General features: G+C 41.4%; 1 protein-coding gene across 2 annotated transcripts in view; it reads right to left on the bottom strand.

Annotated features, from left to right (window-relative positions):
• The window catches only part of PIGN (phosphatidylinositol glycan anchor biosynthesis class N), a 93,531-nt gene that overhangs the window by 48,501 nt on the left and 17,916 nt on the right, over window positions 1-27,114 (bottom strand). For both annotated transcript variants that reach the window (XM_040264269.1, XM_040264271.1), the window contains 10 exons: window positions 25,972-26,031; window positions 24,708-24,800; window positions 23,974-24,029; window positions 13,278-13,356; window positions 11,738-11,920; window positions 7,618-7,757; window positions 5,204-5,303; window positions 5,007-5,099; window positions 3,339-3,430; window positions 1,937-2,045 (listed from right to left, as the gene is read on the bottom strand). In XM_040264269.1, coding sequence (XP_040120203.1) covers window positions 1,937-2,045; window positions 3,339-3,430; window positions 5,007-5,099; window positions 5,204-5,303; window positions 7,618-7,757; window positions 11,738-11,920; window positions 13,278-13,356; window positions 23,974-24,029; window positions 24,708-24,800; window positions 25,972-26,031 — 1,005 coding nt within the window. The remainder of the gene's footprint in view (window positions 1-1,936; window positions 2,046-3,338; window positions 3,431-5,006; window positions 5,100-5,203; window positions 5,304-7,617; window positions 7,758-11,737; window positions 11,921-13,277; window positions 13,357-23,973; window positions 24,030-24,707; window positions 24,801-25,971; window positions 26,032-27,114) is intronic.

Below are 27,114 nucleotides of genomic sequence, written 5' to 3'. Positions count from 1 at the left end.
TCCCTTGGCCCTACAATGGTAGAGCTGAAAACTGACAACAGACTCCATATGGCCCACAAGCCTAAGACATGTACAATCTAGCTCTTCAGAAATATGTGTGCTGACCCCTGAGTTAGTGGATTAACAGCCAGTTTAAGACATGAGCTAAACTATGGTTGTGAATCTGGAGAAGGAAATGGCAGCCCACTCCAGTGTTCTTGCCGGAGAATCCCAGGGATGGCGGAGCCTGGTGGGCTGCCACCTCTGGGGTCGCACAAGGTCGGACACGACTGAAGCGACTTAGCAGCAGCAGCAGCGTGGCTGTGAATCAAGCAAACTCAAAGTTCAGATTAGCAACCTGATCACCAAATCCTAGAGACACATTTAATTCACTCATGTTTTCAGTGAATTAAGGAGAAATGCCGTCAATAAATCTAGGACACAATCCTAGGATCCTTTCAATTGTAAGACACGTTCTCACTTCAGATACGTTAAAATGTGAAAAGACACAACTCTGCAAATAAAACATATATATATATATGGTTCACAACAGAGGAGTGAGTGCAAATTAGTAAGGTTAATGTAAGAGGGAATTTTTAAAAAAATCAGATTTACCTTATATTTAGGAGCATTTCTAACAAAGTCCATAAGAATTTTAACATGGTATTTATTCCTAAGAGTGAGATGAATAAACACTCACCTTTGTCAAAATACTCATTATTACAGGTGAATTTTGTCAAAGCTACTGTGGTTTAGCATAAAGCCAATCAGTGACCAAATAAAATGAGAAGATATGTTTCAATGGCTTGATAGGATCTTTAATGAAAATATTTCTCTTTTTCGACTGTTCTCTGTTCTCCAAGAAGGAGTTAACATCTTTCACGTGTTGTATACTTTAAGTTCTGAGTGTTCTTGGAACTACTATTATCCCAGCTTGACTTTGAGTAAATTTTTTGAGGAGACTCTTTTTAATCAATGTTCTAGATATGGCTTATTTTTTATTGTTCAAAAGGAAAAAAAAAAGTGACTTCCACTCTTATCTACAGTAAAGCTATCATTTTACAGAATATGACATCATATAACCTCTTACCACCCTACTGAATACTGTCTCTACTGATTAAAAATAAACAGACTGAAGCTTCATTACTGAAAATCACACATATAGTACAAAGAGTAGCTGGGAATTAACTCAATTTGGAAACATCAAGTTCAAAGTTCTTTTCACCACTCCAAAGCCACCAACCAAGGTGAAGTTTATCTTCTCCTAGCATGTCATCTGAAGTCTTAATGTGGCTAATCTTCATATAAACATACTCAGCAGCTGCTTTCACTTCAAAGAACTTATTCTTTCCTGACCCCAAAGAGGACAACACAGAATCTCAGACCAGAAGAAGCCCTTTTCAGTTCAACCTCTTGATCAATACCTCTTCAGTTCAGTTCAGTTCAGTTCAGTCGCTCAGTCGTGTCCAACTCTTTGTGACCCTATGGACCGCAGCACACCAGGCCTCCCTGTCCATCACCAACTTCCAGAGTTTACCCAAACCCATGTCCATTGAGTCGGTGATGCCATCCAACCATCTCATCCTCTGTCATCCCCTTCTCCTTCAGCCCTCAATCTTTCCCAGCACCAGGGTCTTTTCCAATGAGTCAGCTTTTCACATCAGGTGGCCAAAGTAGACTTATACCTCCTTAATCTCTGCTCTCCAGGAGTTTAGCGGGGAGGGGGCAGGTGGCGGCTCCTGTTGACCTTGTAGCTATTTTAGAGAATGTATTTCCTTTATTCCTTCTAGAGAATGTATTTCCATTTAATATCTTAAACAGAAAACTCTCTTCTCAGCTCTTTTTATTGAGTAATAAAAACATGATGGCATCTTAAGAATGAGATAATTCAATACAACCATAAGGTCCATTTTAGCATATCATATATATAATATACTACTGAAAATCTGTAACCCACCTGTAATAGATGTAACACCAGCTCTTCATTTATAAAACCATCTTTTCTTTTTATGACAGCTGTTACAACAAACAGGGATAGTAGAAGAACCAGCAAGCCTGCACCTACTCTGTTTTAAAACACAATTCACAATAGAATAGGTAAGTGGCAAATTTATATGGAGACTATTTATATAATTTCATTTCCTCTTAGCCTAAGCCCTGTTCAACTGTGTCAACAGTACTTGAACAGGACAGATGGAGAGACTAATGAAAGGAGGCGAAGGGTCTTTACGAGACAAGAGCATCAGAGCAATGGGAAGTAACAAATAAATCAACATGTTTGAATTCATCTTTGCACATGCTGTTTACAGTTTAAAACAACTGCAAAATGTTTTCACTTAGTAATCATTAAGGTATGGCTAACAGAGAATAGTCCTAGAATTCAATACTATTTTTTGAGCTCTGCAAATAAATTGACTTCACAGAATAATTTCTAATCTAGTCCATAATTATTATTCTTAGAGAAATGAGAATAAATGTATTAATTTATAGATTACACATACTTTAAAATTAACATACACTTTTAAAATGTTGTGGTTTCTTTCAGTTAAAAAGAATACCCTCATCTATTAAAGATTGAGTTAGACTGCTAAAAAATTTCCTTACACAGAGTTCAAAAGAAAGTAACAAAGATGATTACATGATTAGAAAATAAGAGAGTAAAAGGTTAAATGAAATAATGATCATTTAGCTTCCCAAGCACATATACACACAGCCAATAGATTATATGATAATAATTTAAAATTAAAAACACATGTAACCAGTTATTTTACAGATTTGTTGGGATACATCAAGGGGAAATAAGCATAAGAGCAGCAAGGAGAATTCAAGTAAGGCATAAAGAATTTTCTAACAGCATATGTGATTAAACACGAGAAAGCTATCAAGGTGCACAGAGATTCCCCCCTCCCCAGTAGAGATCTTTATGTTCAAAGTAGAAGAGAATTTCATCTTTCTACGACATTAAAAATGTGGACTTGCTCAAAGGCGAAGACAGAGATGATATTAGTCATCAGCAGCTTCTTGGACCTGTTAATTTCAGCAACCGAACATGCTTTTCATGTCAAATCATGCACTGATTCCCCCAAAATACAAGCGCTTCCAGACATTTTTTTAGATTGTTGGAAATTTAAGTTACCACTGGCACAATTTCATTTTTTATGAAGGCTCGGAAGCATCTTCAGGGAGTTTCAATGCCTCTCAGAGCTGGGCCAAGACAAGGACTCGTGGGTTCATATTAACATTTTAACTTTCAGGTTGTTTACATGGCTTTAACCTCATGGCCAAGATGTGGTGCAGACAGTGTTGATTGAGAAACACAATTGTAGTCAAAAGAAAGTAAGTTAAAATAGTGTCCATACACTAGAAAGATATCTGGCTTTCGTCCTACAACAGGCAAAAGTGGGAACACGGCCAGCAGCAAACAGAAGAAAATCCAGCTCAGCGAGATGCTCTAAAAGAAACAGAAAAGTTACCTTTAGACATTACGGGACAAACAGCTGTCTTCATTGTTTCACAGACTACATGGCTGTGAAACTAAAAGGAAAATTCAAAGCCTTACATTTGTTTACTCTGAAAGCAATATAGCTGCTATCTGTGAAGGATCTGTTACGTTGGAGGCACTCTGCTAGTATGATTTAGGTATTATCTCCTTTAATTCTCACAATAATCTCAAGAGGTAGGCTGTATTATTCACAGTATTCCAGATTATGGTACCGAGCTCAGAGACGCCAACGTGTGCAGCACTAGATCTATGACCAGTGAATGAAAGAGCCAGGATTTTAACCTGGACTTGAGCTCTTTCAAAGCAAGCACTTCATTCAATTCTCTGCGCATGCTCAGTCGTGTCTGACTCTTTGGGACCCCACACTACAGCCCGCCAGGCTCCTCTGTCATGGGATTATCCCAGCAAAGCACACGGGAGTGGGCTGCCCTTTCCTCCTCCAGGGGACCTTCCCGACCCAGGGGCCAAACTCCCATCTCCTGTGGCCCCTGCACTGACCGGCAGATTCGTTACCACTGAGCCAAGGGGGAAGCCCCGCTCAATTTACAGTCTGCCATACACTGATGACGGCTTCGAGAAAGCTGGCCTACTATTAAATGATTGCACCCAGGAGGGATAAACGTAAAAACATTTTTGTACTTAGATTAAGACAAAAAAATTATCAACAATTCCACTAACTGGAACATCTGGTAGGTTCTCATAGAACAGAAAGAAGAAATGTCTATCCTCGTGCTACCTCCACCAAAAAGCATCAAAATGGAAACATGAGAATATTTTTTGTAGCACATTGTAATTACCTATGTAGTTAAAGGCAGAAAATCAGGAGTAGTTATAATAATAATTCAAAAAAAAAAAAGTTGTGAAATATGAAGTATAGGATGATTCCTTTCTTCCTCTTTAAGAATGAACGTATAGGGAAAAAATCTGGAAGGGTTAACAACGTGCAATGTCTGGGTGATGGGATCGTGGGTGTTTTTTTCCCTAAATCTTTGCTTATTTGTGTATTCTAATTTGTCTTCAGGGATACATGTAACACATAAAAAATAAGCTCTGCAAAACATACACAAAACAAACAACAACAACAACAAAAAAACAAAAATCAGGAGTAATTCTGTTTTAAAATCATCTCTCATGAACACATACTTCTCCAGAGAAAGCCCTGGACCAGGGGAGGTGACCCCTCGGATCTGAGCCCAGAACGTGGCCCCTCCTGCCAGCGCCCTGCTCTGGGCAGCTCCTCGGTGGCATAGACATTTGAGGCTAAAGGAACCTAGGAACCCTTTCAGAGAAGGATGTACCAGCTGCGCTTCTCGAGTATTTCAACCACCAGAAGAGGAGTTCACTTTGATATGAAAATCTACACGAATCACTGATACCTTTAAGTCAACCTCAGTCCTCCTGTCAAAAGGATCAGGATCTTTATGTAAGGACACATTCTATGCATCTCTTAAAAAAAGAACAATTCCCACATATCCAAAAAAGTCACTATGAATCTGCCCAGAGTTGAAGTGAGTAGTACTTATACCTTTGCTCGAGTCCACAGTGGAGTGATAAACGGCCAAGCGGCGAATGCAACGAGTCCAGCTGTGAGCATATAGCGGTAGAAAAAACTGAGCACCTGAGAATGTAATTCAGAGAAGACAGGGGAAAGGAGGTCATTGTGAACGCGATACACACGTGTATGAAACAGACCCGAAACCGTGTAAGAGGTAAATTAATTACCAATACTTCAACTCCCAGGATAAAGAGCAAGAGGTATCCAAGGAAGCATCGTGGACGGAAGGTCGACAGTAAGGTGACAAAGCCTTGAATAACTGGGATTCTGTGTAACAGGATTATTTATAAAAAGATTATTTATAACCTATGTTGAGTATAAAAAGTTAGTTCTCATATGGCAAAACATTAAAATCTTGTGCACAGAAATCAGGAAATTTTTGATTCATAGATCTTTCAAAAACTAAGATAATTTCTAACAGATTTGTTTCAATGCCTTAACTTACCTACATCTTTTTTGAAATCTGTAAGTATATTAGGAAAAATGTAACTTCTGAATTAACTTGATAAGGATCACAATAATTTGCTTGGTTTTTTATAAACATTAATGACAATAAATGAGTCTTACTTGATCTGAGTTTAAACATTTTGTTGTTTAGTCGCTAAGTTGTGTCCAACTTTCTGCGACCCCATAGACTGTAGCCTGCCAGGCTCCCCTGTCCATGATTTCCCAGCCAGGAATACTGGGGTAGGTTGCCATTTCCTTCTCTAGAGTTTAAACACGGGCACACGAAATTACAGATACAACATCAGAAATAAAATAAATGAACCCAAATGAATAAAAACTGAGAACATTTTTAAAATTCACTAAAATTAATTTTATATTGAAATCTCAACTGTCTTCAACTTAATCTAGGTAGAGAAAATCTTAATTGCACTTTTTCAGTGGGCAAAATAACCTTTTCCAAACTCAATTTAAGATGTCACTAATCGTACACTAGTTACAATTAAATGTGACTTCACAACCATTTAAAATGTGTTACATACTTGAGTACATTTTACATTTTATCACAAGAAAAATTCTTAGCATTTGTAGTGCATTATTAAGTAGGAAATTATAAAATGTCAGTATGATCTGGTTTATAACCTTTTTCTAATTAAAAACAATGGTTACATATTGTCATCAAAACAATTAAAGTACCATGTAGGGAAGAAAAGCTAACACCAGTCAAAAGGAGAATGTTTCTTTTGTTCTCAGCAGTGATGATTCAATAAAATCACTTAGTTTTTTTCTAGAAGGAAAGTGAAATTTCATGTTTTATTTTCTTTATCTAATCTATCAAAAAGATAAATACAGAACACCACATATTTTCAAAATCACAGTGTCCCTTAAAATTCAAATATACATGTGCTTAATAATTTAGGAGAGAATTTTAGATAAAACCTCTCATTCTAAGAAGTTTTAAATCAGAAAAAATGACATTAGAAAAAATTCTGATTTAAATATGTGTACCCAGCAACTATATTCCTTCCAAATGGAAAAGCAACAGTCTGTTCTTCTGTCAGGGTCTTTTTACCTTGTATTTGAAAAAGTTAACATTTAAAATATGTTAATATTAATTTTTATTTTGATATTAAGAAGAGGTGATCAAAGCTGGAGTTAGCAGAAATCAGAATAGAAACAGACACTGTGTCCTTTCGAGCGTGCTTGCCAACCCTGACAGCACCCTTATTCTGCACTGTCACTCCAGGGTCTGGCTTGCCCAAAGGGTGCCCAAGATTAAGTTTACATTCCAGACGACCGGTGCAGATATAGAGATCAACACAGTCCACACCACGATCCTCACTGCCTGTGAACATGAACCAGCCCAGTGTTTCAGCAATTTTGTTTTAAGAGCATGAGAGCTCGGCCTCCATGTTTTCTATGATGATAAGAGTCCATTTCAAGTTCAACCTGTGAGGAAGTTCTTAAAGATGGAACCACAGCATATGGCATAATCGCCCCTAATCCTCGCAGGTACACATTACTAGATTGAATTTAATCACAAACTTTCATTCATCTAGGTTTACATGATAGCTGGGAAAGGAGGGCCAAAAATGTATGGAACAATAGCATGCACACTGCCTCGTTAAAGATAAAGATACACTGGAAACTGGGATGATGAGATTTCAAAATGTAAGCCACTCCTGACATAGAACAATTCACGTTAATTATTTCATTTTTACTCCACATTTTTCTTCTAAAAGATATATGAAGAAAGGAACTGAGGCCAAAGCTGTCTCAGGGCAAAAACGATGAAGTCAAAAGGGAAAAGTAAAATAAAAAGCATATTTAGGGAATTCCCTGGTGGCCCAGTGGTTAGGACTCCATGCTTTCACTGCTGAGGGCCTGGGTTTGATCTCTGGTTGGGAAACGAAGACCCTGCAAGCTGTGAGGGGCAGCCAAGAATAAAAAAGAGGATGGTTATATGTACCATTTATGCTATTATACATGAAATCAGAGGGCTGGGAGATTTGACAGTACTGTAAGTCTCTTTCATGACTTATGCTACAGAAATCTACTTATGCTAACTTAATGCTTTTTAATTACAGATTTAACTGTCAGTGAAGTGAAAAACAAGACCACGAGACATATTACTCACTCTCTGAGAACCGCGTACCATATTGGCAATGGCAACAAACAATAGACGTAGTAAGTCCAGGGACAGGCTTGAATCAGCAGGAAAAATGCCACAAGAAGGCCAATGGCTACAAAAGTACATGGCAGGAGACGGCTTGGGTTCTGAAAGTCAAAGAGAACATTGAAAACACTCCAGACTCATGCTCACTGACAGACTCTTAAAAGACATTTTTGAAGTAAAGGAAACACATTACTTTCTTTCAGTGATTCCACAACTAGATGACCGATCTAAGAACTGCGTTTTAAGAGAAACTTGTCACTGGGTAAGAGCAGGAAGCCTGGGGCTGCGGCCGTTAGGCAAGTCTCCATTTAAGACCGCGTTGCTACAGTTTGCTGTCGAATGACGTGTCTGGACCTCTGAGCATAGTTCTCCTTAGTAACAATTTTATAGATGTTGACTGAGCTCGCTGCCTAGCGCACAAACGCCCGCTGGGTCTCCAGTAAAGGGTGGGACTTCCTCTGCATCGGGAACAACGCCTCTATCTGTTCCAGCCTCACCTTGACCGGCCGCCACTTAACCACAGGAGGATCGTTCGGGCCCATCTCCGCTCCCGCCGCCCGCCGCGCGTGGCTGGGGAGCCGCTCAGTGGCGGCGCGTGGCTGGGGAGCCTGCGGGCGCTCTGGGCCGGGAGCAATGAGGCCCGCGTCGGGGGCAGTGAGGCCAGCGACGAGGACAAGACGCGCTGGCGGAAGCCGCGCCGGGAACAGCGCGGGGGAAAGAACGGGGCTGCAGGGCCCGGCGGCGCCCTCTTGCCGCTGCTCCTTGTCTGCTCTTTCTGTTTCCCCTCGCCTTGCTGCCCAAGCTGAGCAAGGGGAGAATTACGCATTATCTTCTGGAGCAGGTGAGGGTAGGGAGGAAAAGCAAGCGTTTCCCCCCTTTATATTCCTCCCTTCTGCTCTAAAAGGTCACCAGAAAGGGAGCAGGGAAGCAAGGATCAACTAGAGCAGGGCTGTAAAAAGGAAGCTGAAGCACAGCCCTGTGGTCAGGAGCTTGGGGCTACACAGATCAGGATTCGAATCCTGCTTCTGTCAATGGCTCACTGTGTGACCATGAGCTGGAGGAAAAAAAAAACAAAGAAAGTAAGATTCTGAGACTTAATTCCATCCCATCTATAAAATGGGAATAATAATATCTGTATCTATTTATCAAGGCTAGTCATGCTTTAATGAGGGTATGAAAAGAGCTTACCAAAATGCCCAGAATATTACTACTGCTTAAGAAATAACAGTTCCTATTATTGCCTCTATTTTCCTTCTCTCCTCCTCTCCTTCTCTGCATTAGTCCCAGCAGTCAGTGGAGAAACCTACCCAGTGACTGGCCCTGGAAATGGAGATACAGGCCAGACAGGATGGAGGACCCCGAGCAAGCGGGCAGGAGGAGAAGGGGCAGAACTCAGAGATGGACAGGGAGGGCCTCTAACACCAGAAGGTGCCCGAGGCAGGCAAGCACCGTAGGGATTGAGACTGGTTTCACATCACTCTGAGAAGAGTAAAATCATAAGAAAATAAATTTAAACAAGGACGTAAAAAGATCCTCAAGGGATCTTCCAGGGTCAGCACAGTATCGTATAATTATCCAAACCTTTGACATACAAAGCAACAGACGTTACAGATAAACATCTACTTGTAGGAAACCAAATCAAAAAGAAGTCAGTTCCACTAAAGTACAAATGGAAAGAACCTTAAATACAGGAATGGGAGACGTTTTCTCCCTCATCACAATTAACTCCCTGCCTTCCCAGATCCTCCAAAAAACACCTAACTGAGGCTACCCCTCCAGCCAACAGTTCTTAAGTCACACCGACTATGCCACGCTCTGGACAAGGTGCTGACCAAGAAGGAATTCAATCCACACAGAGATGGAATCACGGGGCTGGTTTAAGGGGTTAACCTTCTGAGACTTCCCCAAGTAACGAGAGAACAGGAAAGCATGAAGATAAATAAGGATATGTACTTCTAAAGCAAAAGACGTCTGAACTAGCAAGCAGAGAACAGATGCAAGTTAAATGCAGAGTTCAACTGGGAGGAGCTGTGGCAAATTAGCTCTAAAGAGAATGCTCGCTGCAGACCTGTCTGTAACAGTGACACGTCAGAAACAGCCTGCATCGTCTGAGGGAACTGTCAGGCAGACGCGACGTCCACTCTGCAGGTGGCTGTTCTGTCACTCGGTCGTGTCCCCACGTGCGGCCCCACGGACTGCAGCACGCCAGGCTCCCTGTCTTTCACCATCCCCCGGAGTTTAACTCCCAGAGTTTGCTCAGACTGAGTCGGGGATGCCATCCGACCATCTCATCCTCTGGCTCTCAATTTTTCCCAGGCATCACTGGAGTCAGACCAAAAGTTAATTTCAGCGCTTCTGTTCTATCTGCTGTCAGTGTGGCTAAACCACTGCCTCACTTTCACTCTCTCACTGGCTGAACCACTTAGCTTGTCTCACATCTGCCCCCACGTCTGGGGAGGAGGGCCGTGTTTGCTGCGAGCCCCTCTCCCCCCGCTCCCAGCCGCCGACCAGCCCCCTTCTCCGTGGCATGCGGCCCTTCCAGGGGGCGGGGTGCCGCGCACTGCTGAAGCCTCCACGCTCCCCAACCGCAGCCCTCACCCCCACCTGCTCTCCACGCCCCCCGTTTGTCAGTGCTTCCGGTTTCTGGCAACGCATTCTTCCTCCCAAACTGCTTACATGCTGTCACGCCACTAGGTTATAAACTCTCACTGAAGAAGAGTCAGAATGTTTCGCAAACGGAACCAAAGGGTTCAAAATATTTTTAACGAACTCAACTGTAGTGGTCAGTTTGGGGCGACTTTTCTAATACTGTTTATTTGATATTGGAGAATAGACAATTAACAATGCTGTGACAGTTTCAAGTGGACGACAAAGGCACTTGGCATTACTACTCAGCACTCAAACCTCCCTTCCTCCCCATCTTAGCTGAACGGCCTTGTGCAAGGTAATTGAACAACTCCCGTCTCCTCCTTTGTACAGCCTACTTCCAGCAGTCACAAGCTTAAAGGGGCAAAATGAACTTCCAATAGGCAGCTGAGTGCCTAGATATATCGTTCACTAAAACATCTTTGTTTTTGTCTCTTCTCTTGTCATGTAGGAAATTATTTTTATTTTAGCCCATTTCACATACATTCAAATAATGAAAATTACTTGGGTTAAATTATTTAAGATGTATTAAAGCACTGTAAAAATAGAATAAACACTACTGTTCTTCCTTCCATTATAGAAAAATAAAATATAAAGTTGAAAAAACTTACTGTTGGAAATGTGTACCGACTATTATTATCAATAATACACCATCTGGATATATTACTTTTTAGAGGATTTGGACAAGGTAATAATCATTAGAGAATGAAGTAAAGAAAATGCAAGTGGCATACTATCCCTGGTAAATGACAGTGATAAATTTTAAAAGAGTAACGTATTTTAATATAGTAAACCATATATGTACTGTTATATTTTCTCAGTTGTATAAAGTATTACTAAAGAACAGGTTTTTTTTTGTTTTTTTGTTTGGTATTGAAAGGACAATAAATGAGGGACTAATTCTTAAAATGAGGATATAGAGGAAGTTCGAAATTCATGTTTAAGAACTTTGGAAAGATGACAAAGGGAAGGCCAGTTCCAAAAACCATAGATATTGTTTTAAAAGGAACATTTTGAATAAGTGATTTTATCTCTTTCCAGCTCCTAAACTTAATAACAGATGAAGTTAAATATATCGCTCTGAAATTGTTTTCTGATTACCTATACTGTAGAAAGATATGGAATACTTATAACATCCTAAATAAATATAAAACAGAAAGTCCACACAGTTAACACCATAGGTGAACATAAACTACACAGCTGTCTTTATAGCTCTCTTCTGTTACAGGACTATTATTATTGATACGCTCTTTTCCCCACTAAAGAAATAGAGATTTCTGAGGAAAAAAGACCACCGCCACGAAGGCGGAAGACAGAGCCGGCTCAGAGCGACGGGAGCCCTGTGCGGGCGCACTGCAGTTGGTCAGACTCCCTTTCTTTCCTCAGCCCTTTGGTCTGGCAGCATCGTCTGAATCTTCAGTTTTTCTGAACATACCTTGACCTCTGTGCTAACGCCTCGCGTAAGGTTGCAGTGAGACTTGATGATCAACAGAGACGCGTAAGAGATCCACCCCACAAAGCCGAGGACGACGTTGAAAGCCAGGAAGAACCTGTCGTAGGTGTGGTAGTAGGCCAGGCCTCTCAGGGCGAGGTTGATCAGCTCCCGACAGAGCGAGACCTGGGAGAGCGGGGCACGACAGCCACGCGGGGAGAGGAGGAGACCGAGCGTCAGAGGGAGGAGAGTTATTACACTCGACGTGGCTGCAGACGGTGCAGCAGAACCAGATTCTGGTTGTTCCAGGATCTTCTTGCAAGGGGTAAATAAGAAAAAAATCCCGAATAAAATAAATTTTAAAATCTTGATAAGAAACGATACTTTTAAGTGCAAACTATCGATGAGATGTGTAGTGACTTTAAATGATTCATTTTGTGGAAATTATCTTCAGAGGACACATGAGAGAAATGTCTCTGTAACTCACAGACTTAGAGGGTGAGCGTATGGTTGCTCGGGGAGGAGGGAAGGGACAGCCAGGGAGTCTGGGATGGACCCGTACACACTGCTGTGCTTAAAACGGATAACCGACAGGGGCCTCCGATACAGCACAGGGAGCCCTGCCCAGAGTCACGTGGCCGCCTGGCCGGGAAGGGCGTCTGGGGGAGAAGGGGTCCATGTACATGTGCGGCTGGGTCCCGTCACTGTTCACCCGAAACTATCCCAACAGTGTTCCTCGGCTACACCCTAATACAAAATAAACATACATTTTTTTAAATGGCTCTATATGTCCCTAATAGAAAGGCCCATGTTCACATTTTTTATTTCTTATTAGATTACCCAAATCAGTTATAAAGTGAAAATGAAAGTCACTCAGCCGTGTCCAACTCTTTGTGACCCCATGGAATTCTCCAGGGCAGAATACTAGAGTGGGTAGCCTTTTCCTTCACCAGGGGATCTTCCCAATCCAATTAGTTATAAAACATTATTAAAATAGCTTAATATTTTAGAGGAGTGTAGCTTGCCATTGTAAAGCTATAATAAAAATAAGCATTAGAAATGCCATCATACTACTTAGGCAATTTTAGAAACGAAAATAGAATTCTCTTTTACTTTGAACTTATATGACCATTTAACAAAGAGGAAAATTTATGGAAAAGACAATGGGGTAGGAATTGGGAAAAGTCAAAGCTTCAGAATAAACTAGTAAATTTATAATAGTGTGAAGCTAACCCTAAATGTACAAACATGTCATGCTCTAAAATAGTATGTATAAGCAGGATGACAGAAGCTTGGAATATTCTTTCTCATTACAGAAAACAGCAACTATTCATTAACAACACTAACCTAAGAAAGTTCACCTGTAACATTATCTGAAATTAGAGAAGTCTATGCATGGGGTCAAAGCAGCTGCTTTGGAAATTCAGCTCTTGCATGCAGGGTCAGGACAGCTCCCTGGCTGGCTCATTCTGCTCTCACCATATCTGCCCCTTTCCCTATCTGAACGATCAGCTATTTATACATACAAGGCCTGCATACTTACTGCTTCATCATACTTTTTCTGTTTTATATAGTATCTTGCTTTTCTTAAAATGTTGGCCTGTTTAGTATCAGATAGCGACCTATAAAAGAAAAAAAAAAAAGGCTTAGGTTTAAAATGTTTTCTCATTTCAATTATATTTTTGCTTTTTTTTTTCTTGCTTGATTGAAAATAAAAGAATAGAATAGAATAGTGAAAATTGAGAAAAGGGTAAGAAACAAACTCTGAGCCAAACTGTATCTTTGTTGGTTATCCGAACTCTCCAAAGAAATAGTTTATAGTTAAATTTGGTTTTCTTGACTCAAAGTTGCAACTGCCAAACTCCACTTGAAACAGTCACACAATACGTCACTGGAAGAAATGGAATGCTCTGGCTAACAAAGAAAAGTATGATTAGATCAATAGAATTAGTGAAACAGCAAATGAGTGATGTGCATTACAACCCTCAGCCCTCTCACGCTCGTGGTAGATGCAACAGACAGACGGATTTATTACCCTATCTTGTGTCCCTGGGGGTTTCCCTGTGGCTCAGCTGGGAAAGAACCCACCTGCAGTGCAGGAGACCCCGGCTCGATTCCTGGCTCGGGAAGACCTGCTGGAGGAGAGATGAACTACCCACTCCAGAATTCCTGGGCTTCCCTTGTGGCTCAGCTGGTGAAGAATCTGCCTGCAACGCAGGAGGCCTGGGCTCGGTTGTCCCTGAGCCAGACAGGGCCTGACAGTTTTCATTATCAAAGAGAGCCGGGCAGAGCTTAACCAACAAGTAGTCAGTCAAAAATCTGAGTCGGTTTGCAATTTGGGTACTACACCATATACTTTTTTGGTTTCCCTATCTTTCATTTCTCTTTCTACCATTTCCCTACCCTTGTTTTACCACAGTAAAAACCTTAAAGACACAGGAACAATACTCCTAATCCTGCATAGGTAATCTTTAAATAAGTATAGTTAACACAAAATTGAACACAAACTGTTTAACTAGAATCTACATTCCTAAAGTGCATACCTTCACATTATCAAAGTGTAAAAATGTTATTGGAGAATATATTAGGTCAGGTCATACAACACTGACGTTTCTGTGCGTCAGAAACTGCTAAAAATTTTTTTGACAGTTTCATATAGCTCAACATATAATCACTTGTCTTTTTTCTACTTGGTTTCAGTAGCTTCTAAAGAGGTAGGATGGTGACTTGCAGGAAAGTCATCTTTAAGCATTGTTATTAATTTGGGTGGGTCACAGACATCTTTCAGGATCTGAAACTCACTCCAGAGTTTTCAAAATAAACATAATTCAAAATCTTACATAAGATTTTAAGAAAATTCAAGACCCATAGAAACTCCTCTGTGAGCTCCCTCGAGCTCTGTAGAGACCCTGACTAAGAAGAATCCATCCACTCCAAGGAATCCCAGATCCTCCAACTCATGGGAACCGGCACACTCCGTCAGGATTTCCCTGTAGCTCATATGGTAACGAATCTGCCCGCCATGCAGGAGGCCTGGGTTCAATCCCTGGGTCGGGAAGATCCTCTGGAGAAGGGGATGGCAAGCCACTCCAGTAATCTTGCCTGGAGAATCCCATGGACAGGGGAGCCTGGGGGCTACAGTCCGTGGAGTAGCAAAGAGTCAGACACGACTGAAGGACTAACACTACCGCTAAACACGGTGTCAGACTGGAGGAAGATCCCCTGGACTCACTGGGATGTGGAGGAAAAAAGTACCAGGAAGCAGGAATTCGTGAAGAAAATGAGTTACTTCAAAACGTTGCCATGATCCAGTTCTCTGTCTTTCAGACACCTCACAGTTTGGAATATCTCCCTAGAAGTCTTCGAAAAAGAATTACTGGGCCAAAGGACACAGGCGCTCATTGAAGGCTACATCTAAGATGAAATCCCGAAGTTCTACAGAAACCTCCCGAGACGATCCGTTCTCCTTGCTCTAATCCACTCCAGATCCTAAAATCTTCCAATGCACTTGAAATTGAGATGGGCACCTTACTGTCTACTTCATCAGTTCTCAACTTCCTGGCCTACTGACGACAATCTCCTATTCCATTTAATTTTCCATCACCTCAAATATAAACTCTCAGCTTTATAAAATGGTTAAGCTTTTCATCGTTACCTATCTCACATTCACGTCTGAGTTATTATTCATAAAGATCCTCTTGTCTCTGCTTTCCAAAATCAAATCTGCATCATCCTTTATGATCCACTCCAAATCTCACCGCACACCATTAGCACTTTAGTGTGGTCTAATCACTAATTCATTTCTCTCCAACTAAATTTTAACCTCCATGCGGGCCATTAATTATTTTCATTAATATTAATAATGCTTAGGAAAGTGCAAAGCACATCAATCAATATATCTTAATTGATTAAAGTGCTATCAAAATATTGCAGACCTAAAAAAGGAAGAAAAACGGAAGTGTATACATTGCTATTCCAAAAGCACCTCACAATTTGCTAAAAAGAGGGAAAAAAGCTTGTCCAGAAATTAATTCCTAGACATCAAAATGTTCATTAAAATGTTCTAAACAAACCTCACTGGAGCATTATGACATTAAAGACTCTTATTCCCCATGTAATTTTTTTTGTAGTTTTCTGTAAGTTGAGAAGGGTACAAAATAGTCTTAGTATCACATATTTTAAATATAAAGAAACTTTATGAAAAATGGAAAGTCCAGAATTAAGGGACAATATTTTAACATCCTGGAAAAAAAGACAAAACAGATAACAACAACCTAAGTGGGGGACTGGCAAGGAAGGGGTCAAAGGGCACCACATATGAAGCAAAGTGAAGAAAGGGGCCTGTGTGCATCCACACGGGTAAACCGCGAACATCAAGCTGAGCAGAAAAGGGAGAACTGTAAAAAAAGATGAACAGATTTTAAAAATGGGGATTCAATGATACTACACCATTTTATTTCTTAAGAGAAAGAAGATCTAAAGAAATATGGTAAAATGTTGACATTTCTAAAGCCTGGATTGTAGGTACAAAGATTTTTATTACAGTCTTTATTCTTCTCAGTGTGAACAGTTTCATAATCAAAATCGAAAATATGTTAGCTAAAGGGATATATACATAGACGTACATGTGTACTCAAGATACACCTGCACAGATTCACGAGAAACTGCAGCTTTGCCTACAGGAACAGGACGGTGAAGGATGGAACACAGGCGTGGGAACTTTTCATTATCACCTGTGTGGTTTTTTATTGTGAAGATGCACTGCTTTTCATTCATATTTGGCGAGCCAGATTTTGTAAATAAAATAATTAAAACATTAAAATTTAACCACAGCTTGACAGAAAAACTTGGGCATGCCAATGCTCCCACCGGGAACAATCAGAAAGCCTGACAAAACAAAAGAGGGTGGGGCTAGCGGAGAGAGCAGATGGCAACGTGTATATACCGCGGGGAAGTTAGCCAGCCAGCGGGGATTTGCCGTCTGGCGCACGGAGCTTGAATCGGGGCCCTGTGACAACCTAGAGGGATGGGATGGGCGGGAGGCGGGAGGAAGGTTCCCGAGGAAGGGGACCTACGTGCAGCTACGGCTGGCTGGCATGCTGATGCACGGCAGAAACCAACACAGGATTGTAGCTATCCTCTGATCACGCGCTTTAGATGAGATTTTAAGAATAAGTTTAAAGGTGCTGGAGAGCTAGCAGACCACCAAGAATTGAAGAGCTGGGAGCCTAGGGAGAAGAAAACCACACAGAAGCAAACCAACATCCTACAGAGACTGCGACCTTTTGAGCATCCCTCTCTACCCCAGGGAGAGGCCACGGCACCCCACCCCAGCGTTCTTGCCTGGAGAATCCCGGGGACGGGGGAGCCTGGTGGGCTGCCGCCCAGGGGGTCGCAGAGTCAGACACGACTGACGCGACTCTGCAGCAGCAGCAGAGGAAGAACGTAAACAGAAACGACTGAAGCCTTAATATTAAAATACCCTGAGGTGACCAACTATCCCTTATGATCCTTATAATTTTTTTTCAACTAAACTGAGGTACTTCTGAGAGCAGCATGAACATGTATAAAGGGAATAGCATCTAAAGGGAAGGAAGCCCCGGTCACTGGCCGCAGCTCGCCGAGCCGGGCAGGAAGAAAGGTGTCCTCCGGGCCCAGCAAGAGCGCGCCGCCGCCCCGCAGCCCTCCCAGAGCCCTCCCTGCCGGTTAAGGCACGCCCGCTCCTCCCCTCTACGTGCGCCTCTGGTTCACCATTGTCTGCTTGTCCCAAATTGCAATTCTCTGCTATTCCAGGATAAACTCCTTTTGCTGGTTTAGGAAAAAAAAAAAAAAAAAATGGCCTAAGGGAGGACCTTTAATCTGTATCAGACTGAAAGAAATGTAAAAAAAAAAAAAAGTATCTTTTATCATTTTAGTAGAAAAACACATTGAAATATTTTGTTAACATTTATTTCAGCTCCCTGAATTTATAGGGTGATTAAAATATATAACAAAATGTTTTGGCTTCAAATGCCAAGATATTAATATACTATCCCAGGTGGATAACCCACCTGCCAATGCAGGAGACTTAAAGAGACCTGGGTTCAATTCCTGGGTTGAGAAGATCCCCCAGGAGGCGGGCATGGCTACCGCTTCCAGCATCCCATCGACAGAGGAGCCTGGCGGGCTGCAGCCCGCGGGGTCGCAGAGACGGAAGCGACAAACCCACACAGCACAACACAATGTCTCCTCCCACCTTCATGTTTCCTAAACTCTCTGTCAAGAGACCTTTCTGATTTCATGCAATTAAAAAAAAAATTTTTTTTAATTTTACTCTGGCCTCTATAGTACACAATTTTCAAATAGGGTATGTTTTTCCTCCCTTTTAAGTTGCCTTCGCAGGCAGCCAAACTACTTTTTCTAGTCATGCAGCCCCACCTGCTGGTCACTTCTAGGCATAGCCTCAGGGTCCATTAGACCCAATTTTACTTCTGAAGGGGTTTTTTTTGAGCAGTTCTATCCATGATTTTTATTCTTCCTTGGAAGTCTTTAAAATATCAAAAAATAAAATTTACTTACTTTTAAATAACAGACTAAAATGCTGGTTAGTCGCTTCAGTCGTGTCCGACTCTGTGCGACCCTATGGACTGCAGCCCTCCAGGCTCCTCTGTCCACGGGATTCTCCAGATGAGGGAAGACTGGAGTAGGTTGCTATGCCCTCCTCCAGGGGACCTTCCGCGCCCAGGGATCAAGCCCGGGTCTCCTCCCTGCAGGCAGAGTCTTTACCACTCGGCCACCAGGAAACATATGGATCCACTGGACCCTTTAACAAGTTTCAGATGTAAGATTCTAGCAATCTTGTTTTTCAGTATCTTGATGATACATTTACTATTTCATCACCTTAAGAACTATGACATTATTCATCCATTACTCATGCTAAAAAAGACTAGATAAGACAGCGGAAGAATGGTAAAGAGACATTGGTAAACCAAAACCTAGTGGTGCTGGTGAAATTGATCACCTGAGCAAAATCTCAAGACTGAATTTTCAGTTCTCAATACCTCAGAGATAAATTTCTTCATACTCACCAATGAGTGAACAATACATTTATAAGAAGAAAAAAAATACACTACTTATTCAAGAAGGAAGGATTTCATTGAACAATTACTTGTAACAAGAACCTGAGTGAGTGATAGTCACTCAGTCTGTCTGACTCTTTGCGACTCCATGGACTGTAGCCTATCAGACTCCTCCATCCACGGAATTCTTCAGGCAAGAGTACTGGAGTGGGTTGCTATTTCCTTCTCCAGGGGACCTTCCCAACCCAGGGACTGAACCCAGGTCTCCCACATTGCAGGCAGTCACCAAGGAAGCTCTGTTGTACAAAAAGAATATGTAACCACAGTATACTTTCATCTTTTATAATGTTTATGTGCCAATAATTATACTGTAGTTTCAAAGCAGACAATGTTGACATTAGGTGAATATATAAAGGTGACTGAAAGAGATGTGTAGAAATGAAAAAAAACTCATCGGAATAGAGAAAATTAAAGAACCCATTGTACTCAAATGATAAATGATGATAACTGTTTTTCCTGGTATACTGAGCATCTGTGATAGGAAAAACAGGATATTACTCATAATATTTAGAAATAAAATATCTAGGAATAAAATAATGAGAAATGCATATTGGGTGAAGAATGATAAAATTTTACTTAGGGATATAACAGAAGATATAAATAAATAATATTCAATACTGTAAAAAATGTCAATTCTCTCTAACTGCTTCCTAAATATATTAAAATAACTAAAGAATTTTATATATAACTCAACATGATGATTCTAAAATTTATATGAAAGAATAAATTTCTTTTTTATCTGTGCCCATAGACTGCATGATTTTATGATTCATGCCAATGATTAAAATATCTATCTTTTAAATTATTTTAATATTTAAATTTTTTATTTTATTTTTTATTTATTTTTTGCTGCATTGCACAGCTTGTACACTTTTAGTTCCCCAACCAGGGATGGAACCTGGGCCCACATCAGTGAAAGCACCAGGTCCCAACCACTGTACCACCAGGAATTTTCTATTTTTTATTCCTTTTTAAATTATATTTTATAAAAGCTATACATATTAATACATATTAATATATATTTAGGCTTCCCAGGTGGCATTAGTGGTAAAGAAGCCAACAGTCAATGTGGAAGATATAAGAGACACGGGTTCAATCCCTGGGTTGGGAAGATCCTTTGCAGAAGGAAATGGCTACCCACTCCCGTATTCTTGCCTGGAGAATCCTATGAACAGAGGAGCCTGGTAGGCTGCAGTCCATAGGGTAGCAAAGAGTTGAACAGGATTAAAGAAAATTCTGAAAGAGACGGAAACACCAGAAAATTCTGAAAGAGACGGAAACACCAGACTAGCTGACCTGCTTCCTGAGAAATCTGGATGCAGGTCAAGAAGCAACAGTTAGAACCGGACATGGAATATCAGACTAGTTACAAATCTGGAAAGGAGTACATCAAGGCTATATATGGGTCATGCTGCTTATTTAACTTATATGCAGAGTACATCATGAGAAATGCCAGGCTGGATGAAGCACAAGCTGGAATCAACATTACCAGGAGAAATATCAATAACCTCAGATATGCAGATGACAGCACCCTTATGGCAGAAAGGGAAGAACTAAAGAGCCTCTTGATGAAAGGGAAAGAGGAGAGTGAAAAAGTTGGCTTAAAGCTCAACATTCAGAAAAGTAAGATCATGGCATCTGGTCCCATCACTTCATGGCAAATACATGGGGAAACAATGGAAACAGTGACAGACTTTATTTTGGGGGGGCTCCAAAATCACTGCAGATGGTGACTGCAGTCATGAAATTAAATTACCCTTGCTCCTTGGAAGAAAGGCTACGACAAATCTAGACAGCATATTAAAAAGCAGAGACCTTACTTTGCCAACCAACATCCATCTAGTCAAGGCTATGGTTTTTCCAGTGGTCATGCATGGATGTGAGAGTTGGACTGTGAAGAAAGCTGAGCACCGAAGAACTGATGCTTTTGAGCTGTAGTGTTGGAGGACTCTTGAGAGTCCCTTGGACTGCAAGGAGATCCAACCAGTCCATCCTAAAGGAGATCAGTCCTGAATATTCATTGGAAGAACTGATGCTGAAGCTGAAACTGCAATACTTTGGCCACCTGATGCAAAGAACTGACTCATTGGAAAAGACCCCGATGCTGGGAAAGATTGAGGGCAGGAGGAGAAGGGGACAGAGGATGAGATGGTTGGATGGCATCACCGACTCAATGGACATGAGTTTGAGCAAGCTCCGGGAGTTGGTGATGGACAGGGAGGCCTGGCGTGCTGCAGTCCATGGGGTCGCAAAGAGTCAGACACGACTGAGCGACTGAACTGAAAGTGCCTTACGCACACACACATATATACACAGACGTAATTTTTAATAATAATAAATAGTACAGAGGGGCATAATGACAACCAATAAATCTCTGCCCCATCATTCTCAACTCTCAGCTTCCCAATACAGAAACGAACCCCTTCCTATGTCTGCTCTGACCAAGTCGTCTCCCTCCGCTGTCCCAAACCACGTCATGTCTTCGGTTGCTGCACACTGCAAGCGTGCTTTCTCGTGCAGTTTGAAGTGTTTCCTTTTCCTAAAGTTTCCAGCGCAAGAGGGACGAAGAAATGATGACTTCTAGTGTTTCCTCTAGTCCTCAGTCCACATATTACTGGAAGTCCGTCTCACTTCATTCGAGGTCTACTTGCTGTTCTAACCTGGAGGACTGGCCTCCCCTTTGGCTTGTTCCTGTACAATCTGTTGTTCCATGAGGTTTTAGACACATCTCCCATTTTTAAACAATGCACCCTGTACTCCTCCTTCTGTCAAGTTTGCGCCACTTTTTGTCTTATGGATAAAACAGCTTCTCAGATACTTATGAGGATTTCAAGATTTTAGTATTTTTAGTCCTTTGCTATTCCTTCAACTATCTATTTCCTCGTAAGTTAATTTTTTATTTTATCTTGGACTTTTTTGGTCATGCTGCAGGCTTTCGACAAATGATGCTTTTCAGCCAGACAAGTTTGCAGGCAGGATGAGTGAGCCAAAGGATGAGAATCAGCCCTCCCGTCAGGCCCTCAGCTGACACAAAGCTAGCAGCGGCTGCCCGGCAGGTGCTGAGCTTCAGAGCAGGGCAAGGTCACGGTCAGCTTCCGGGCCGACGGGAAGAAGACGGGCAACGCGCACCTGAACCGCCCGCAGAAGAGCATCCCCTGCCAAGTCTCCCTAAGGCTGATCTAAGGTGACTGCGATTTCCAACGTCCTGTGTGTTTCCTTCACACCAAGAATTGGTGAAATATTTATTTAGTTATTTTGTTATGGTCTGACTATACTATGTTATTAATAAACAGATGCATATGGTATCTATATGATATACTATAGGATACATTCTAATTGGAGGATTAGAATTCTAACTCTAATTCTAATTGATAAAGACTTGGCTTATAGTCTTTATAAGCATATGTGATGACCTTACAACTAGGGACACTCTTCAAATGATAATTCTACCTCTGACATATAATTAATATAATATTTCACTAACATTATTATATATATTATATAATTAATTTTGACTTGCAAAATCCTAACCGCTTTGTATTTGCTCTCACACACACACACACAGAAGCAAGCTGCCATACTGACTCATCTTACATGATCCAGAGGGTAGAAGCTTCTAGCTCGTGAACATTACACCAGTGCTATGCTGTTGGCGTTGTTCAGTCACTAAGTCGTGTCTGACTCTTTGTAGCCCCATGAACTATATACGCCAGGCTTCTCTGTCCTTCACTATCTCCGAGTTTGTTCAAATTCATGTTCGGTGAGTCAGCGATGCCATCCAACCATCTCATTCGTATTGTCCTCTTCCCCTCCTGACCTGATCTTTCCAAGCATCAGGGTCTTTTCCAATGAGTCAGCTCTTCGCATCATGTGGCCAAAGTACTGGAGTTTCAGTTTTAGCATCAGTCCTTCCAGTGAATATTCAGGGTTGATTTCCTTTAGGATTGATCACCAGTGCTATATGAGGACGGAAATGGCAACCTACTCCAGTATTTTTGCCTGAAGAAACCCATGGACAGAAGAGCCTGGCAGGTTAAAGTCCACGGGTTGCAGAGTCGGACACGCCTGAATCGACCAGGCACACACTAGTGCTTTGTAAGATCGGCTTCCCAGGTGGTGCTAGTGGGAAAGAACCTGCCTGCTGATGCGGGAGATGCGGGAGGTATGGGTTCGATCCCTGGGTTGGGAAGATCTCCGGGAGGAGGACACGGCAACCCACTGCAGTATTCCTGCCTGGAGAATCCCGTGGACAGAGGAGCCTGGTGGGCCACAGTCCATGGCGTCGCAGAGAGTCGGACACGCCTGAAGCAGCTTAGCACGCTATGTAAGTTGTCAAAAACAACTCCAGTGAAGTCACTCAATCACATCCCTACTACCCATATTTCAAACAAATTTTATTTATTTTGGTCAAGAGAAAAATCCTTCCTAATTCAATGGGAATTCTTGCTAACTGCACATCATGTCCCAGGAGGCACCCACCCGAGTTGGTCAGCCAGGTTTTGTCTGAAGTAACCCCGTTCCCAATTCAAGGAAAGCACATCTTTCTGGGATGGGACAAAATCTGCTGCCCACCAAAACCTGCTCTTCTCTTTGCCTAAGCAGTTGTCAATGTTTCCCAGAAGCAGACCACTGGGCTTTTCACTTCCTACATCCACCCGAGAGCCCCCTACACGTGCGATGGTTTCCGCCACCATCTTTATGCTGATGGCTCCGATATCCTCCTAACCAACTCTCACCTCTATCTTGAGACCCAAATCCCTATTTCTAACTAATTCCTGCATCTTCGAATGCGAGTGGAGCTCAGTGGCCTTCAGCCTCGCCTCTCACGCCAGCTCCCCTCTCTTTCTGTGAGCATCTCTCTCCTCGGCCAGGCTAAGAGCCACGCCCCTCCCCAGCCAAGCCCTGTCTTTCTGCACCCCTGTATCCCCTCTACGAGCCACTCAAAGGTATACAGCACCTGGTTCATTACTTGTAAAACAACAGAAGAGGCTTTCATTTGGTATATGACACTAATGTACACAAAAAAGACAAATTTTCTAAGAACCTAATCTATTGTGTCAAGCATTCAAACTCAATGAAAAATTCTTTCCTACAAGTTAATAAAAAACATAAGAGACTTACTTAAATGGTGTAAACAAAAATGACAAAGTAGCTTCTTTTTTCTGAGTCATTTTTACCTGGGGACCAAGCGTGAAAATATTTTATATTAGATAAGAGAAAAAAATGAACTAACTTCATTTTGAAATACAAATATCCATTAAAATGGTTCTTCAGCAATAGAAATAAATGGAATTTTGTGTTACTATCCTACTTCATAAATATTTAAAGAAAATGTTAATGCTATATAGTACCATTACAACAAGCTGAGAATGAAGTATATCAAGCCTGCAAAATGTCATATAATTAAGCTATACTTTTTAACTCTTAGGAAACAAAATAAGCCATGCTGTATTAACACTATTATGAATAACAGAAAGTTTCAGTTAAATGGTCATTTCTTTAAGTTGTTAATGCAAATAATAATATACACAGAACGACATGAAACGTTGCAATCTCTAAAACCACTTCTACAAGACAAATTCCATTGACAGAGACTTGGTCTGTAATCTTTATAAGCATATGTGGTACTCTAACAATTCGGGACGCTCCTCAGAGCTAATTCTACACCCTCAAACTGATTCAAGAAAAGTGCATCTCAGAAATGTGAAACTTCAGGACACTAGTCAAATACAAACAATTTAAAGATAATAAATTATGAAAATCACTTCTTAAAATGCAAAATCAAATATTTTCACAAGATATATTCAGTTTTAAAATTGGAATCATGTCCATATTTGTGTGTGGTCTTGTTTTACCTTGAACTGTTCAAGAATCTGTACTGCATTTGTAAACATGCTCTCTGCTTTGAAGAGATCAGAGGTATTAAGCATATCCACAGGAATGATTCCCTGTAAATAATAAACACTGGTTTAATATTAGCACTAACAAAACTCAGGTTATTCTGATAAAACAAAACAGACTTACAAGGGAAGCAATAGAGAGAAGACATATGGACAAATAAATTCTTGGAATAATTAAAAATATTTTTTTAAATCGTAACTGAAAAATGTTCTATTACTTTTCTCACAAAATAGATATAATAAAATAAATAAAGCAAAAGAGATGAATTAAGTCCAATAAAACCTAACATTTATCAAAAGATTGCTATATGGCAGGCAGTGAACTAAATGCTCTGCACACACAAAAAGCTACTATGGTGGGCCACAGCCAGCACACTAAAGAAAAAAAAAAGAAGATGTAAGAAAAATAGGAGTATGCTATTAGGGTTTAGTTGCTAAATCTGTCCAACTCTTGTGACCCATGGACTGTAGCCCACCAGGCTCCTCTGTCTATGCGATTTTCCAGGCAATACTGAAGTGGGTTGCCATTTCCTTCTCCAAGGGATCTTCTCGACCCAGGGATCGACCCCGGGTCTCCTGCCCTGCAGGCAGGTTCTTTACCGACGGAGTGACCAGCGAATCTCCACACGGTCACACTGCATGTAAAGATGAGGCTGTTTCCGAAACTCTGGTTTCAGTTCTAGACATACCACACGTTTATGACTAGAGGGGCAAATGACGCAGAGCTCTGAGGCAGAGGATATTGTTTTTTTTAACTTTGAATTGAAGGGCTAGAAAGAATGGCTGATGGGAATGGATTCTGTCTTTTTAGTTTTTCAGCATCCAGTTCCCATCTTAAAAACATTTCCATTGGAAGCTGAGAAATTAGGTGGAGCATAGTGGGTCTAATGAGGTCCCCTGCCTTCCCACACTGAAGGTAGACAAGTACTCCCGGCGGGACCACTCAAATGCTAACAAACACTGGAATTTGCTGCTTCAGGGTCAAGGAACAGACGGTGCAACAGACACTATGTGGGTTGGTGACCCTGCAAACAGGCTCTGCCACGGAACTGCAGTGAGTTTCTCTGTCCTGAGTCTCTGGAGCACTGATCTAGCAAACCAGCAATATCTTTGTAATAAATTTTCTTTAAATGGATTTAGAAACACATAAAAAGTAAATTTTACTGCACGATAATTTTTCTTTTATTCTGAGAGTTGATAAGAAAATTGTACTCTTTACCACTGAGTTAAGAGGGAAGGGAACTCCAATAAGAGCTGCCATCAACGGTGCAACGTCAGCCTGCAAACAGACGAAGTTAAATCTAAGACGGCGACAGATCAACAAGGACATTAAGTAATTTAATTTGTATACCTGTATTTTGAAAGATAACCATGATATCCATTTTAATCCATTATCATCAAATACTCATTCCATACACAGTAGATACAGATCTCTGAAAAAATGTCACTTGTTAGAGGTACATGAACGTAGGAAACCCTAAATGTGAAATCGCTAGGAGCCCCCAAAGTAAAATACATAAAACAAAAAAGGTACTTATTCTACAAGCTAAAAGCTTAACCATCTAATGTAACAGTTTTAGGTACTATGACAAGGATGCTCACTAGACAGAAAATAACCAGCAAAAGTAGACTTCAACTGCTGCTGCTGCTGCTAAGCCACTTCAGTCGTGTCTGACTGTGTGACCCCACAGACAGCAGCCCACCAGATATATATATATACATATATTATATATTAATTAAAGAGAGAATACAGCAGAAGGAGGTTGGCTGGCCAGTCAGTGACGTCTAGAAAAAGACATCAAGCAGGCTAAGAGCCTCTTGAGACACAAGTCCTCGAGCACGGTTTTGGAGGGCCCCCTCCACCTCCAAGTGTCCAGAAGAGCGGTCCACGCTTCCAGTCTCCATGGCCCCACCTCCCCATCCGTCCTCGGGCTGCTCTAACTTGTTTTCACTCCTTATCATCCTCTAGACTGCACTCACTACAGAACTAATAGCCTCCATTTTCTACATCTAACTGACTGCTTTGGTATTAGTCCCGATAATGTTTCAGGCAGTCAAGTGCTTGGCTGTCAGAATGCCCAATTTCAAACACTTTGCTTGTGATCTCTGAGGCCTTTGGCAGGTTATTTCAACTCTCCAATGCTTCAGTTTTCCCTGTCAGTTAAAAAATAAATAAAAGTTTCTCCCTTACAGAATTATGGCACGATCCAATGCGACAAAGTATAAAGCACTGGTGTGTAACAGCCCCACACTAACCAGCAGCTGCGGATGCTGCTGTGCTTATTATGATACGACCACTCGGCACTGTGCAGACCACCCCCTCTGGGTCTCTGTGACCCCGCCACTAGTCTCCAGTCTCTAC

Source organism: Oryx dammah, unplaced genomic scaffold (genome assembly GCF_014754425.2).
Source record: "Oryx dammah isolate SB20612 unplaced genomic scaffold, SCBI_Odam_1.1 HiC_scaffold_22, whole genome shotgun sequence".
NCBI lineage: Eukaryota > Metazoa > Chordata > Mammalia > Artiodactyla > Bovidae > Oryx > Oryx dammah.
Note: the sequence above shows the minus strand (reverse complement) of the source record. Positions and strands in the feature narration are given on the sequence as shown.